Below are 15372 nucleotides of genomic sequence, written 5' to 3' on the forward strand. Positions count from 1 at the left end.
ATTAGTTTAATATAAAATTAATGTGAAAATTATAAATAACAAAATCTAATTTTTTAGTGTCCATAAAAAGCTTTTGTATAATCCTTTGAAGAGGCAAGAGCCCACTTTTTTCAAATGTGTAAGTTGTTTATAGAACTTTATTGACAATAATAATTATAATTGTGTCTAAGAGTCTAAATTACTTGTAAAACTAGATTTGATAAAATTCTCTCTAAATCAAAAATTTCCTAATAAAGATTAAGTCAGTTATTAGTTGAAAATGTGGTATAAAATCTTAATCAATAATTTTACTTTACAAAATGATAGGAATTATTTTTAAATAAAAATATAATATAAAAATAAAAATAAATTTATTTAATTTTACGTTAAAAAAAAGCCTCACTCAAAATTTTAGCCTTAGGCCCGGGAACCTATTGAGCTGGCCCTGGGCTTGATGACCTATCTTGTCACAAATTTGGCATGGAGCCCTACTGAAGTCAGCTTAGAATGGATTTTTGTTGTTGATGTCTCATTTTTTATCTGGCTTGTAATTACCTTTGTTCTATCTAAATGATTTGTCTTTATTGTTGTGGTTCGTCCCTGAGGATTTTGGCTTGTGAGTGTATAGAGCAAAGCTACCAAAGTCACTAAGAGATTGATGTTGGTTGCCAAATAATGTCTCAAAGTTCAAAATCTCAGATTGAAAATCTTGAAAGGTCATAGGAATATCACGAGTAGCAAAGTTGTTTGATGTGATGAATGCAGTGTATGCTGGAATAATCCACCTAAGATGTAGGAGATGAGATCATCATCTTCTACTGGTTTGCCTACAACCTTTAGTTGGTCTGCCCAGGACTTGGCATGCCTAAGATACTCTGCATAAATTTGAGATCCCTATTGTAAGGATTGAAATTGGCGCTTTAAATAAGCCACACGAGAACGAGATTGTGATGCAAATCTCGCTGCCAAAGATGTCCACACTTGTCTAGAGGTATTCAATCCATATATCGAGGATATAATTATTTTAGACAAAGTGGTGGTAAACCAACCAAGAAGATATTGGACTTTCTTTTGCCACAACAAGTAATTGGGATTGATTATAGTGGTTTTTTTCCTGTTTCATCAGTAAGAAACTGGGATGGGCATGGCTCCATGCCATCTACAGTACCCATCAGTTCATGGCTTCTAAGAATAGGAAGGAACTGGGAAATCCCGTTCAAATAGTTTGAACCATCTAGTTTGGTGGAGATATGGTAAGTGATGCTTGCAAAGCCCCATTCCTAGAGGTCCGGAAAATTAGCTCTTAATACTTAAAATTAACTTAAATAACACAACTATAAACTCCAGAAAAATCCCATAAAATATTAATACACTTAATCAAACCAAAAATCTAAGTTCCTCCATGGCGACAATAAAGAAATCTCCAATAACATAAATTAGAAATTCTCCAACTACGACTCTCAGCTTACTAACTACGACTCTCAAATAAGCATTTGTACCCTCAGGCACTTATTCCACTACGATCATCACACGTTGCTAAACTTTCTACTCTTACTCCCCAGTTGAACCATCAAAATTATCTGAAAAATATATGGAGATAAGAGGTGAGTTATTAACAACTCAGTAAGCAGAGAACATATACCAGTGTATAAACATGAGCATTTATAGAAATCAGAATGCAGAATAAAACATTTTCATTTTCAGAGTGTCGAAGCAGAACATGTTATCAAAATATAATAGCGAAGATTTAGAAATAATTTCATTCAAAATATTCTTTGGCATAACATAAAAGATCATCATCATCATCAGAACATCATATCAGAACAAAGGCCATGTATAATCCCCGTGGTAGGGTTATGCATCTGTGGATAGCCAAGCAGAACATAAAACACTATGTCACCAAGGTGTGCACTCAAAACAGAGACCACTACTATAACCCGTGGCAGGGCCGTATCCACTATTATTACCCGTGGTTGGGCCGTATCCACTATTATAACCCGTGGTTGGGCCGTATCCACTATTATTACTCGTGGTTGGGCCGTAGCCACTATTGTAACCCGTGGTTGGGCCGTATGCCACTATTATCACCCGTGGCAGGGCCGTAACTGAACAGAACGGAAACAGAATCAAATTCAGAATCAAAGAGTCATGCCAAAGGTTTTCAGAAATCACGTCTTTTCCAAACAGTGTACTGAACAAAAATCTTCGGAACAGAACAAAATCATATCACAACATAATTTATGCACAAATTTCATATTCGCTCTCATTTTCAAAGTTCAGAAAAAAAATGTCAAAAATAAGCTCATGTCTATACCAATCATGACAGAAAATATTTTATTCTTAAACAGAATCTTATGAGTAATGCAGAATAAATAACTGAGGTAGTTCAAATTTCTTTTCATAGCAAAACATGCACATTTTCCAAAATGACCTCAGCTCATTTTATTTTAATGCAAAGTCTAGCATAGGAATCCCGCTTACCTGGACTTCTTAGCTTTTCAGAATTTTCCTCAAAATGTCGAACAATTAACAATCGTCACCTATCAAATAATCAAGTAATTCCCATAAATTTCCAATCAACCACTTATTTCGATATTTAATCCTAAATTTCTAAAATAACCTACTTAATTCTTCAAAACCTAAAATTTCATAACCTTAAAATTTATCATCTTTTTCTAAAATCGCCACTGTCCAATTGATAACTTTGACTAAAAACATTTAAAAAATCTAACTTATTTATTAAAGAAAACAACTTATAAAGTTCAATACTAGATAATATAATTATCCCAAAATATTTTAAAGTAAACCATAACTATTATTAAATAGACTAAAACATATCTAAAATGTAAAAACAACATTACTCCAATATTGTTTACTCTTAACATAAATCTTTACTTAATAACATAATAAAATAATTTTCTGTAATCATAATTAAATAACAGTATACTAATACATAATAAAATATAAAAGCCCATTAATATAACCTGCAGTGAAGGGCATTACGGTAATTCAATTAGCTCCTTGAAATCTAACCAAAACAAAACCTACGTAACTGAATAACATGCACGGCGAAAACTACCCAAGGAAACCGAGGCACGCGTTGAGGGTGAGGCGCGACGGGGCTGACTGGAGGGACTGCGGTGGCGCGGCAGAAGAGCAGGAGCGGGGCGAAGCTTCCGTCGAGCAGCGCTGGGCACTAGATAAGGAGAGGGAAAAGTGAGCGAGAGAGGGCGGAGAGAAAGGAGGGAGTAACCGAAGGAGGTACTCACCGCGAGGGACAAGGCGGGACTGAGGCGGCTCGAGGCTGACGGAAAAGTGACAACCGGCGGATTCTGTGGCTGGTCTGATAGTTTCCCCGACGTACGGTGGTGACTAACCGTATAAGTGGTGCTGCTCTGTTTTTGAGAGGAGAAACAGAGGATTTTAATTCGGTAAAAGCATGGGTTGCTGTTTCCCGTGGCTGTCGAAAGTGTTTTCCAAGGGTTGTTTTGGCGTCGGTTTTACGTGGAGATGGAGGTTGGGGGAGGACAAACCGGGCAGCAGTGGTGACGAACGTGTTTGGGCTTCCGTGAGGGTGTTGGACGGCAACGGGGATGGCTGAAAGGTGCAGAGATCGGGTTGCCGTTTGCGTGGGGAGGAGTTTCTAGCGGCGGCAGTGTTGGGTAAAATCTCAGTGCTTGGAAAAAACATAATCATCTATATATAAGTGAGGTGAAACCTAGAGAGTCTAGAGAGACGTGTGTGTGCATGCATGCCGTGAACGAATGCATGTGTGTATGCATGTTGTGCGACGGAAAAAGAAAAAAAAAACCGTGCGAAAAAAAATAATATAGACGGGAAGAGAAGGAAACGAAAAAAAAATAAAACAATCGGGGAGAAAAAAAATAAATAAATAAACGGCATAGATCTCCAAATAAATAAAAAAAATCCACAGTCCAACTATACCAATCTTGAATCCGGGTGTTATAATGCTAGTTAAGGTGAAGGTATTGGAAATGGGTGCATTAGGTATGGCGTGGGAAGATGGTTCCATGTTCAAAACAGGATCAAATGAGTTTTCCTATGAACGCTTTGATACCATGAAAAAGTAAATGGGTAAAAATGGTTTGGTTTTCCACACCAACCAGAATTGCATTCCAACACATTTATATAGCAGTAGGCTATGTACACCCTTACTAATACCTGCTGTTTTCAAAAGCTTTTCTCTCTTCCTTGCTAAATCTATCCATTCCAACATTGTCAATGGTATCGATTTGATTGAAAATATGCCAAAATCTATTGTCAATGGCACAACACTTAATTTAATTCTCACAAACCTCATGAACACATACCAACACAAAACTCATTAATTATTATCTTGATATAACTTGGTTTAAGAGTTATTGAGCTTGTTAATTCTTTCTGTTCAGTCCAAAACTCTCTCTTGGTGTACTGTAGAATTCAGTGCATATGGCTACATTATTTCCAGCCGAATGTCAAGTGGAATTTAAATTATACTGTTCCTAATAGTTCTTTTTCTTAAACTTAATATCAATCAATATCTCAGTGATTAATTTGAATTAAGCAGTATTTATTCATGGATTTAAACAAAAAGGGTGAACTAACAGCAGCACGTGGATTAAGAGATTTGAGCATTTGTGTCCATTACTCATGGGTGTGCTTTAAAGCATCCCAATATAGATCTTATTATGTCAGTCCAGGGTGGGCGGTAGTTGGTCTATAAGAATTTGTGTTGAAATAAACACATAAACAGGGTCGTACAAAAATGGCTCAGTTCACGTATCTATCTCTCTTCTACTTAAGATCCCTAAATTCGGATAAGAACTTAAGGGGATATTGCATATATCCATATTATCAGCTAAGCTTATGTCAGAATGTAATAGTGATCGATCGATATCGCTATAAGAAAATTGCTTATCTGTAATCAGTTATTTCCAACGAAAATGATTATTTCCTGTTAAAATAAGTCTATTTTTATCACAAATAGTCATTATCATCGCAAATAATCATTCACAAATACTTATTTTTCTTGTAGTATACATACATACTGTCCAACATGGTGTCTTAAAAAACCCCTACCCTTAATGGCCGTTGATGTTTTATTTCTTACAATAAAATCATGAAGCAGATGCTCAAAAATGATGTAGGCGTGTTTAGAGTAAGGCAGGCTACCATGTGCACTATACATCCACTTCTCAAATCTCAAGCCCTCATCCATGAGGATTTTGACCCTTTTCTATTTGCAATCCTACATTCCCCTTTTATGTACCAAAAAGCTTTCCCATGTTATCCCCACATCGTTGAAATCATTCACACCTTCCCAACCTGTCGTTTTGGTTAAATTTATAAACCCTAATCTTCTCGTTTACACCAACCACCTGAATTGCCCATGATTATAAATGTCATAGCTAAATTCATAAGGAATTGCTGATTCTGGATTAACAGCTAAAACGACTAGCTTTTGTTTAAAATCTGTTTAAAAGCTCCATCTCTAGTTGCCACTAAGAAACTATATCATAAAGGGTCCACCTTTCACAAGAAAATTAAGAAAAGCTAAACTTTAGAGAGGGGTAAAGAGAGTGAGAACATTAGGGTATATAGTATTTGAGGCAGCTAGGATCTGTGGTTATATTCTTGCTTTCTCTGGAGATTGAAGAATGCAAAACTTTCACAAGCTAGCACCTTTCTCTATCCCTGCATTCTATGTCATTCTTCTACCATTAGTTAGCTGTTCATTCCATGAAGAAGTGAATCATGATCAGTATGGCAGTCACAAGAGCATTAGACATTACTTTCACAAGGTAAACTAGTTCTTCAATTTCTTTTTTTCCTCCCCAGCAGGGCTTTGGGAAGGGGGTTTGATCCTTCTGAAAATATTTCTAAAACAAAACTAGTTCCCTTTTTCCTCTTATATCTCCTTCCTCTTTATCTTCTGGAAAAGTGATAAGAAAGATCACAATAACCACCAGCAAGCCAAGTTTGCCATTTTATTCTTGTATCAGTCTCTTTTTTTTTTTTTTTAGCATCTAGGAAGTATCAGAGATTCAGAAATAACAGTTGTAGTCACCTTTTGCAGCCAAGTCCTCAGATGTCATCTGATGTTACAATTCATGGGGTTCTCCTATGGTTCTCACTCGGATTCTTAATGCCTATTGCGATACTTGCTATCAGAATGTCTAGTAGAGAGGAACCACGGTCCACGCGGCTCAAAATCCTTTTCTATCTCCATGTTATTTTGCAGGTAAGCTCTTCACTCTTTGCATAATATTCATGATACAGGCCCATTAATATCGGAAAACTAAAAAAGAAAATTATAGTGTATTTACATCGATGCATATCTTCCTCTACAATATATTAACATGAACAAAGAGCGCAAATTCAGAGCCACAATGTGTAATGATTCAAGCTTTGATCTTTGTCTACGACATCATCATACATTGCTAACTTTAATGAAAGGGTCCACAAATTATTTTAAGAGAGAAACATTCTTTAGCCAACCATCTGAAAACAGTACTTAAATTAATTTTAACTGATTTTAATTATCACAACTTCGATGGCAAAAGAAGTAGTGATTATGCAAATCTTGTCATTGATTTAATCATATTTCTTTCCTTCTTCATTAGTGGGATATCCACATCATGTTTGCTGCATCACATAACCAAAACAATAAAATCATCGTTTCTACAAGAATCTAGCAAATTACTACTGTCACATATAGGATATCCCCAACTTTGCTGTATCAAATGATTTAGGCACCTTTCATGAGTCAATGAATCCCTAGTTTGTGAAGATTCAGATGAATTAAAGAAGCTGGAAATCTTGAAGTTTTCCCACTAGTTATAATCATCACTAGTCTTCTGTTGATCTTCTTCTGAACCTGTCTCCGTAAGTGCTAAATTCTATATTTCTCCTTCTAACAGATACTTTCAGCACTTCTTGCCACAGCTGGAGCAGTCATGTCATTCAAAAAATTTGAGAATTCATTCAGCAACAGCCACCAAAGACTAGGTCTAGCACTTTATTGTGGCATATGGCTGCAAGCCTTCATCGGAATTTTCAGGCCTAAGAGGTCATTCATTCAGTTGTCTCACAGTTGATTCAGTTTTCAGGCCTACAGACAATTATATTTATGCAATCTGCAATTTTCTTCCTTTTGCAGAGGGAAAAAAGAAAGAAGATTGTGGTACTTTGTGCATTGGATGCTTGGGACGATAATCTCTCTTTGTGGGATCATCAACATCTACACAGGCTTAAAAGCTTACACTAAGAAAACAAGAAGAAGTACAGCCATTTGGACAGTGCTTTTCACAGCAGAGGTCTCTTTCATTGCTTTCTTTTACCTCTTCCAAGACAAATGGGAATATATGCAAAAGCAAGGTGAGATTTTAGGGAATGTTCCCATCACACTTTCCAATCAACAAATTCCTGAAGGCCCCAACCAAAAGGAGCTGTTGCCTGAACCATGTGGGAAGCGCAATGCACTCAAGAATTTGTTTGACTGATATGGGATTCTTTATTACCTTTTTCTTTATCATTTTTCTTTTTGGTTTGCTCATTTGCCTTTTGTTTTTTGATGCCTGCACTTTTTGCAAGCGGAAGGTGATTTCCCAAAAGAATGCATTATTGGAGTGCATGCATCAAAAAGCAGAGAGTTCGGATTGTCCATTCGGATATGTATATTCTAGGTACCTCTTTCATGTGATGATGACATTAGGAAATTGGCTTTTTTACTTTCTTTTTATATATATATATATATATAATATGAGGTGAGGGAATTTATGAAGTTTGTAAGCATATATTTTGTAATAATGTTTGGATTTATATCATGACTGAATATTAGATATATAATACGAAATATAGCTTGTGGTACCATAATTTCTAAAGGATCTACTTGCAAATGCAGCTATTGGTTAATTAATTTGTAATTTCTAGTCAATCAGTTAACTGGTCCAACTGAAAAATCCATGGTAAGTTGTCTTTGAATTAAATAAAAAAAAAAGGCTATTATTTTTCGTTTTAGCCCATAGATTTGTGTCTAAGCTGGAAAATGAAAAGAGGAGAGAGGTCTACGTATAGTCCCCGTTTGGGACTCCGCACACTTTAAAGTCTCGTTTGTTTTCACAAATGAGATGAGTTGAAATAAAAATTAAAAATTGAATAAAATATTATTAGAATATATTTTTTTAATATTATATTTATTTTAAAATTTGAAAAAATTAAATTATTTATCTTATTTTGTGTGAAAATTTATAAAAATTATAATAATTTGATAAGATGAGATAAAAAATATGAGAATAGTTATAAAAATAAACAAAGCTAACATTTTTTTCATTCCACTAAAAGTTTCTTTGAATTACAATAATGTCCCTGAACCCATCTTCCTTCAAGATAGCGAACTTTTCTTTGAACAGTCATGCTATCCAGAAATCCTGTTACTTTGCACATCCTGCACGCCCAGTGACGTGGCAATTTTTTTTTTTTTAAAAAAAAAAAAAACAAGACGCACGGCATACAGACCAAAGGAAGGAAGGATTACAAATATTTAAGTTTGGTTTTGTATTCGCAAGTCATCTCAATTTATCTCATTATTATTTATTATTATTCATCAATTTTAACTCATAAATTTCATTACTATTTATAACTCATTTTACTATTATTCACAATCCATCTCAACTCATCTCAACTTATCTTCGAATCCAAAGGATACCTTATTTTTTCAAACTGTGGCGCCCCCAATCCCCCTTATAAAAATACACAGGGATCGAGACGCCAGGATGGTGACAACACGGTCACACATCCCAACGAAGTGCCCGTGTGTGTAAATGCAACAGTGTACAAATAAAATAACGCAGCGGATAGTCAACTAAGTACCAGAATTTAAATACAAATATTTAACACAATTTATCTTTAAAAAAAAAAATCATACAGTCATCCCAAATATAATACAAAAGGTGAATACAGTAATTGATAAAAACATAACTCACTAAACAGGAGCAATCCCAGATCACTCCTCCAACGGAGCCAAGCTAAGGCTCGTCATCATCGTCTGCATCAAAATCTGCGATACCATAAAATGGTACCACAGGTAAGTATAAACCAAACAACTCTCGGGATAAAAATACATTAATGCAACCAACAATATAGCAAAATACAATTAGCCATAAAATACCATTTTTTCCCAGAAAAATGATTATTTCCAACACACGCCAAAAATCCCATTTTGGCCCAAAATGTCCGTAACACATTTTCCCATAAAATGATCCACACAAACAACCCATTTATCGGACACTGTAGGCGGGAATCGCAGGCGGGACTCTACCACCGTCCCTGCTTACCACCATCCCTACCGCGTGCACCGTAGGCGGGAATCACAGGCGGGACACAACCACCATCCCTGCTTACCACCATCCCTAACGCGTGCACCGTAGGCGGGAATCACAGGCGGGACTCTACCACCATCCCTGCTTACCACCATCCCTACAGTTCCTTTACACACGATAAATACTTAACAGAGCACTGTAGGCGGGAATCACAGGCGGGACACAACCACCATCCCTGCTTACCACCATCCCTACAGTCTCTTTTCCTTTTACTCACATGAAAATCCAAATCCAATAAATACATGAACATGTATGCAATCATGCGAAAACCCAGTTTTCTTTATAAACATGATCATGCATGCAATATACGATGTACGTGAACAAGTCATAACCAACAACCAACAACCACAATGCAAACAAACACAACTCCGTCCACAGTCCATCCGACCCCCGAAACTCCTCGGACTCAGTCCGGCAAAACAAACCAATTCACAGATAATATGTGTTAGTGCAAAAATATATTTAAATCACGAAAGTTCTTTAAGGAAAATACTTACAGTGCAATATAATAATTTCCGGAGGATCTCGAAGTTGCAAGTGGTGATTTCTGAGCAACACCACAGTGTAAAATACACTGTGGCCGTGGGTCACAATTACCAACTTTTCAACGAGGACAAACGAAGACCCAAGATTGATAGGGTAGGGCCTAGGGAGGTCGGTGAAGCCAATGGTGGCGGTGGTTTGCCGTGGGTGGCGGCGGAATGGGCGGTAGAAGACCAAAATGCCCAAATCGGAAATGTAGTTGGTGGAGCTTCACCGGTGACGGATCGGAGGTGGGGTTGGGTCCAATGGGTTGCCAAGAGGTCGGGGATGAAGTGGTAGGAAGATGGTGGCCAATGGTGGTGCGACGGCGGCGCAACGGCGGAAGGAGTGCCGCGGCTTCGAAGAGCTACTGGTGGTTAACGGCGGCACGGATGGAGGTGAGGTTGGTGGGGTGAGGTCGCCGGCGGCTGGGGAAGCTAATGGGCTGGGCGGTGAGGGCCACCGCCGGCTCACGGCGGCGCTGGCGTGAAGGTGGCCCGCGGCTTCGTGGGGGCGTGTGGGCTACCGGCGGCGAGGTAGGGGCTGAGGTTTGGGAGGTGAGGTCGCCGGAGGGAGGGGGAGCTGGTCGGCTGGGCGGTGTCGCGCACGGCGGCGCGACGGCGGCGCTGGGAGGAGACGAAGGAAACGGGCGGAGGAGAGGAGAGAGAGAGGTCGCGCGGGAGAGGAGAGGAAGTAAGGAAAAAAAAAAGAAAAGAAGAAAAGAAAAAGGAAGGAAAGAAAAAAGGAGGGAAAAGAAATGAGGTCCAATCCTCATAACTTGGGTCACAAAAAAGATCCAACGGAGACGATTTTAAAACCACAAGTCAAATAAAATAATTTAAACGTAATGGTAAAGTCAAATTAAAATAATTAAATCCCACGGTAATTAATTTAAATATTAAAAGCAATTTAAATGCATAACAATAAATAAATATTTAGAAAGCACATAAAATTAATTTTCACCAAATTAAAATCATAGAAATAAACTTACTAAAAATTCAACCAATTTTAAAATAAGAGGATAAATTTTTGAACAATCAAAAATAATCCTTCAGTAAAAATACACTGAAATACGGGGCGTTACACAAACAAAACAAGATGCACGGCTTATTCACAATTTCTTTGTGATTTCCCATGGCTTCCTCCCCCAATTTCTTTGTGATTCCATCTGTGTGGTAGCTTTGTCTGACTCTATTTCTTTTGACTTGCCCCCAGATTGAATTCCATGGTGGCATTTTCACAAGGTTGTAATTCGACTGTCGTTGCTCATTCCTAATATAAAGTTGGATTTGATTTTAAATAAGATCCTGGATTTCAGCTTTCCAAAGAATCCGAACACATTGATTACGATATCGACTAAGAATTGTTGGAATCCATTCGAGTCTTGCATTATTTACCTAGCCATAATTTTTCTTCATTGGATTGTTCACGATTTTGTGCACGACTCTTGCGGCTAGAGCAACAAGAAAATTGCAGAAGAAGGGGACTTGTGACCTGCGTTAAGTCCGACGGTCTGCCATGGACTCAAAAATTTATCTCTTCTCTTTTCAATCTCTGTCCGACGGTCTGCCATTCAGGGAAGCATTGACTTTCTCGTGCATTGAGTTCGACCACTTTGTCGTCTTCGTTTCGAGTATTCCTGAAATCTACTTCGATCTCACGCCCCAGTTCAACTCCATATTCATAGAAAATTCTCATGCCCCATCACTTTCTTCCAGAAACAAAAATAAATAAACAAAAGCGGCGGAGGTATATTCATTTTTCAAAGCCAAAAGTTTGACGAAGTTCTATAATTTTATACACTGCACATACAAGATCTATGCAGTACAATCTATGTAGTACCGATGAACAGAGAGTAAACAATACATAAATTACGCTCCAACTACTTATTTTTAGAAAATGTGAGGAACACATATAAAACCTTGGTGTCTTGCAGTTTCCACTTAATTTGCCGAGAGAAAGCTTCAACGACCCTTTTATGGGTTGACGCCAGTGTTTCTAACCGAAGAGGAAATGCCCCGAGAAACCAACGGAAAGAGAAATGGGAAGCAATGAAATTTGTTGACGATAAAATAGCTTAGGAGGTAGGGAGGAAGGGGATTCGAAAGGCGAACGGGAGGAAGGGGTGTCTCAGCGTTTTTTGTCTCTTCAACAACTCGTTTCACTGACTCTTATAGCCACGTATGGCATGTGCATTTGGCCTGCAAATAGAATAATTTAAATAAAAAATTATATTTAGGTAAATTGGTGTGGATTAAAAAGATTTAGAATTCAAATATTTAAACTCTCGCAAATTGCCTCTTATCATGCCATCCATACTTAGTGTAACGCCCTGTATCCGGATGGATTGAAGAATTACCGTCTGTTACTTTCAATCATATCTTTCAAGTACAAATATCATTCTCAAAGATTCCAAAACACGAAAACATGTATTCATCTACTTCACTTAAAGCATAAATTTATTCAAAAAATCATCAATATGTTAAATCCAAGAAACACAAATCTATGTTACCACCATCTCTAGAAATCCCAAAGCATAACATTTAATTAATTACATAAATCTCAATAATTCATAACCAATTAATAACCCATCTACTAAATAAAACTTCTCTAATCATCAGTAGTACCCTTAGGTACTCAATCTCCATATCTTTAACTAGTCTTGCTCACAATCACTATTCCTAATCCCCAGCTGAACAATCAATATCATTTGAAAAACAATATGGTGATAAGATGAGTTATCAATAAATCAGTAAGTAGAGAACATATATTAGTATGTAAATATGAGCATTTTCACAAAGTTTAGAATGCAGAAACAAAACATTTCATTTTCAGAATGCATATCCCAAACATGTTATCAAGACATTAGAGCGATATTTCAAATTGTTCATATTCAAAAACCAACTGGTCATATTCAAAGACCATTTGGCATAACATGACTGAACATCTTCATTTTATCATATCATTTGATATAATATCGTATCGTATCGTATCGTATCATATCATCGTATCATATCATATCATATACTATGTTTAACTCCAATGGTAGGGTTGTAATATTCCTAGTGGCCAAACCAGATAGTATTAGAATGTGAAACTTTCCTTTATTCATTTTCGGAACCCCAAGTGTGTACATAAGGAAGAACACGCAAAAAAACTATTTTATTTTCAAAGTGGGTGCACGCATATCGGAGATGTTGGTACCAAGCATATACAGTATCAGAACCATCATATCAGAACCAAAAACAGAAACAAAATTAGATACATAATCAGATCAGAATAAAAAAGTCATGCAAAAGGTTTTTCAGATATATATCATATCAAATAGAGTGCTGAATATATTCATATCATTTTCACATAATCAAAATGGGTTCAGAACATTTTCATATAATATGTACAAAATTTTCAGATTTCATATCCGCTTTTTTGCACATTTCAGAAACAACATGTCAAAATATTGCTCATCTCTACACTAGTCATGTCATGAAACATTTTCTCTTTTATACAAATTTCATGATTAATGCAGAAGACATATCACAATTACACAATTCTCAATACACAACAAAGTCAGCAACGTCTTCCAATAGGTACCAATATACAGATAACTTTAAATAAATAATGGAAAGGCAGCACTAACGCTCTAATTATCTTACCAAAATTTATGCATTTAATTCGATAAAATTTGATGACGAGGAGACGTTGTCTACGGCTTATTTCAGTGCCTGACGCAATGAGGAAAAATCGACGATGGCATTGGATAACGGCGATGTACCATGAGGAAGCAAATGCTCTGGTATGATAAATTGTGAATAAGAATTTGTGAGACACAAATAAGGGAAACAAAGAACGAGAAAGAAGTGCACAAAACTCACATTCGGTGGGTACAACAATGGTAGTTTTGGCAGTGGCGTTAGGGCTTGCCGGCAACAAATACCCAAGAACGAGCCAATGGACTCGCAGCAACTAACGATGCACGGCGGAGGGGTGGTGGAGATGTTATGTGAGAGAAGAAATCTATGTGCATGGTGAAATACGGAACCAAAGAGAACTGGGTAAGTGAGAGAGAGATGGGAAAAACACTCGCCATAGTTTGACAATGCCCCAGGGAGGATGCTCAACGGTGGCACTAGCTCGACATCTTCTTGGGATGACACACATGCACAAAGTTCAAATTTATTGCAGTTACGACAGTATCATTAAAATCGTGCATCAAAAAATATTATGCAGTGTAAGTCTGAGGTTGAGCGTTACTTTATGGAAGATGTCGAGGCACCTAGTGATACATTCCATATATTAACTTGGTGAAATGTGAATTTTGACAAGTTTTCAGTCATTTCTTGAATAGCCAAGGATGTACTAGCCATTCTTATCATTACGGTTACCTCTAAGTCAACGCTTAGCACCAAATGTCGTGTCTTGGATACTTATCGAAGTTTATATAAAATATTGTTATAATATAATTTTTTAATATAATTTTTGTTTTAAGATTTGAAAAAATTAAATTATTTTTTATATTTTAATTAAGAGTTGAGAAAATTATAATGATTAAATAAAATTAGATTAATTATTTGTGAAAAAAAAAAAAACCAAGCCCAAATCAACCCAAGCATAAGCCTGTATCTGTCGGTGAGCTTCCCTGCTACAAAATCTCAAACCCAATGCTTTATGGATTTCAACAAAGATAAACAGAAGTGATAAGAAAATAAGTCATAAGGTTCCGTTTGGATGTTAAAGTGAGTTAAGTTGAATTGAGTTGAAATGATAAAATATTGTTAGAATATTATTTTTTAATATTATTATTATTTTAAAATTTAAAAAAATTAAATTATTTATTATATTTTATGTTAAAATTTAAAAAAATTAAAATAATAAATTGAGATAAATTAATAATCCAAACGAAGACTTAATACTTGGCTTAAAACCTCTTTGGCTAAAAACCTTCTCAATACTTGTCTTTGATTTGATTACCAACGACGACGTGCCTCGGGTCAAGGAGAGAGAGAACGACCAAGCAGACGTTCGTCTAGATAGAGAGGGGAGAAAGAGGGCGTGTATGGGATTTGGTTATGGTTCTATTCTTCACTTCATACAAATCACACGTCACAATTCTCCAAGTGTAAATCTGCTCTTTACATTGCGTCCGATCCCTAGCCACTCTCCTTTAAGATCTCCATGATCTTCTCAAGACAACCAGTGGCGTTCTCCGACCCTCCTCGTTCTACTGAGTAAACATAAACAGTCGTACACAATAGTCTATATTCAATGGCTTCCCACGACCATCATACCGATGAATTTGATGATCATCATTTGTTATGATCCTGCTGGGCAACTCTAGTAAAAATGGAACAATAAAATAGAAACAGATGAGAAGGAAACAGATGATAAACTCATATAATCATCACTGTACTTGAAGATGATAATGAGGCTCAATATAAAATTCCAGAATAATCCTACAAACTACCACCTCCCATAGTCGTCAATCACTAAAATA

At 36.6% G+C, this 15372-nt stretch overlaps 1 protein-coding gene across 1 annotated transcript; it reads left to right on the forward strand.

Moving 5' to 3' along the window:
• The first annotated feature begins 5509 nt into the window (after positions 1-5509).
• On the forward strand, positions 5510-7851 carry LOC121268138 (cytochrome b561 domain-containing protein At4g18260-like). The gene is made up of 4 exons (XM_041172268.1): positions 5510-5780; positions 6056-6220; positions 6900-7048; positions 7139-7851. Exons 1-4 carry the CDS (start codon positions 5637-5639, stop codon positions 7479-7481), a joined length of 801 nt encoding a protein of 266 aa, XP_041028202.1. The 5' UTR covers positions 5510-5636; the 3' UTR covers positions 7482-7851.
• Positions 7852-15372: the final 7521 nt, after the last annotated feature.

Source organism: Juglans microcarpa x Juglans regia, chromosome 5S (assembly GCF_004785595.1).
Source record: "Juglans microcarpa x Juglans regia isolate MS1-56 chromosome 5S, Jm3101_v1.0, whole genome shotgun sequence".
NCBI classification, from domain to species: Eukaryota; Viridiplantae; Streptophyta; class Magnoliopsida; order Fagales; family Juglandaceae; genus Juglans; species Juglans microcarpa x Juglans regia.

What these genes read in the sequence shown, in the direction of transcription:
- LOC121268138 (XM_041172268.1), top strand. Translation starts at nt 5,637, where the DNA reads ATGCAAAACTTTCACAAGCTAGCACCTTTCTCTATCCCTGCATTCTAT. An exon ending in TTAGACATTACTTTCACAAG is followed by an intron (nt 5,781 to 6,055) that starts GTAAACTAGTTC and finishes CACCTTTTGCAG; the next exon opens with CCAAGTCCTCAGATGTCATC. An exon ending in GGAATTTTCAGGCCTAAGAG is followed by an intron (nt 7,049 to 7,138) that starts GTCATTCATTCA and finishes TTCCTTTTGCAG; the next exon opens with AGGGAAAAAAGAAAGAAGAT.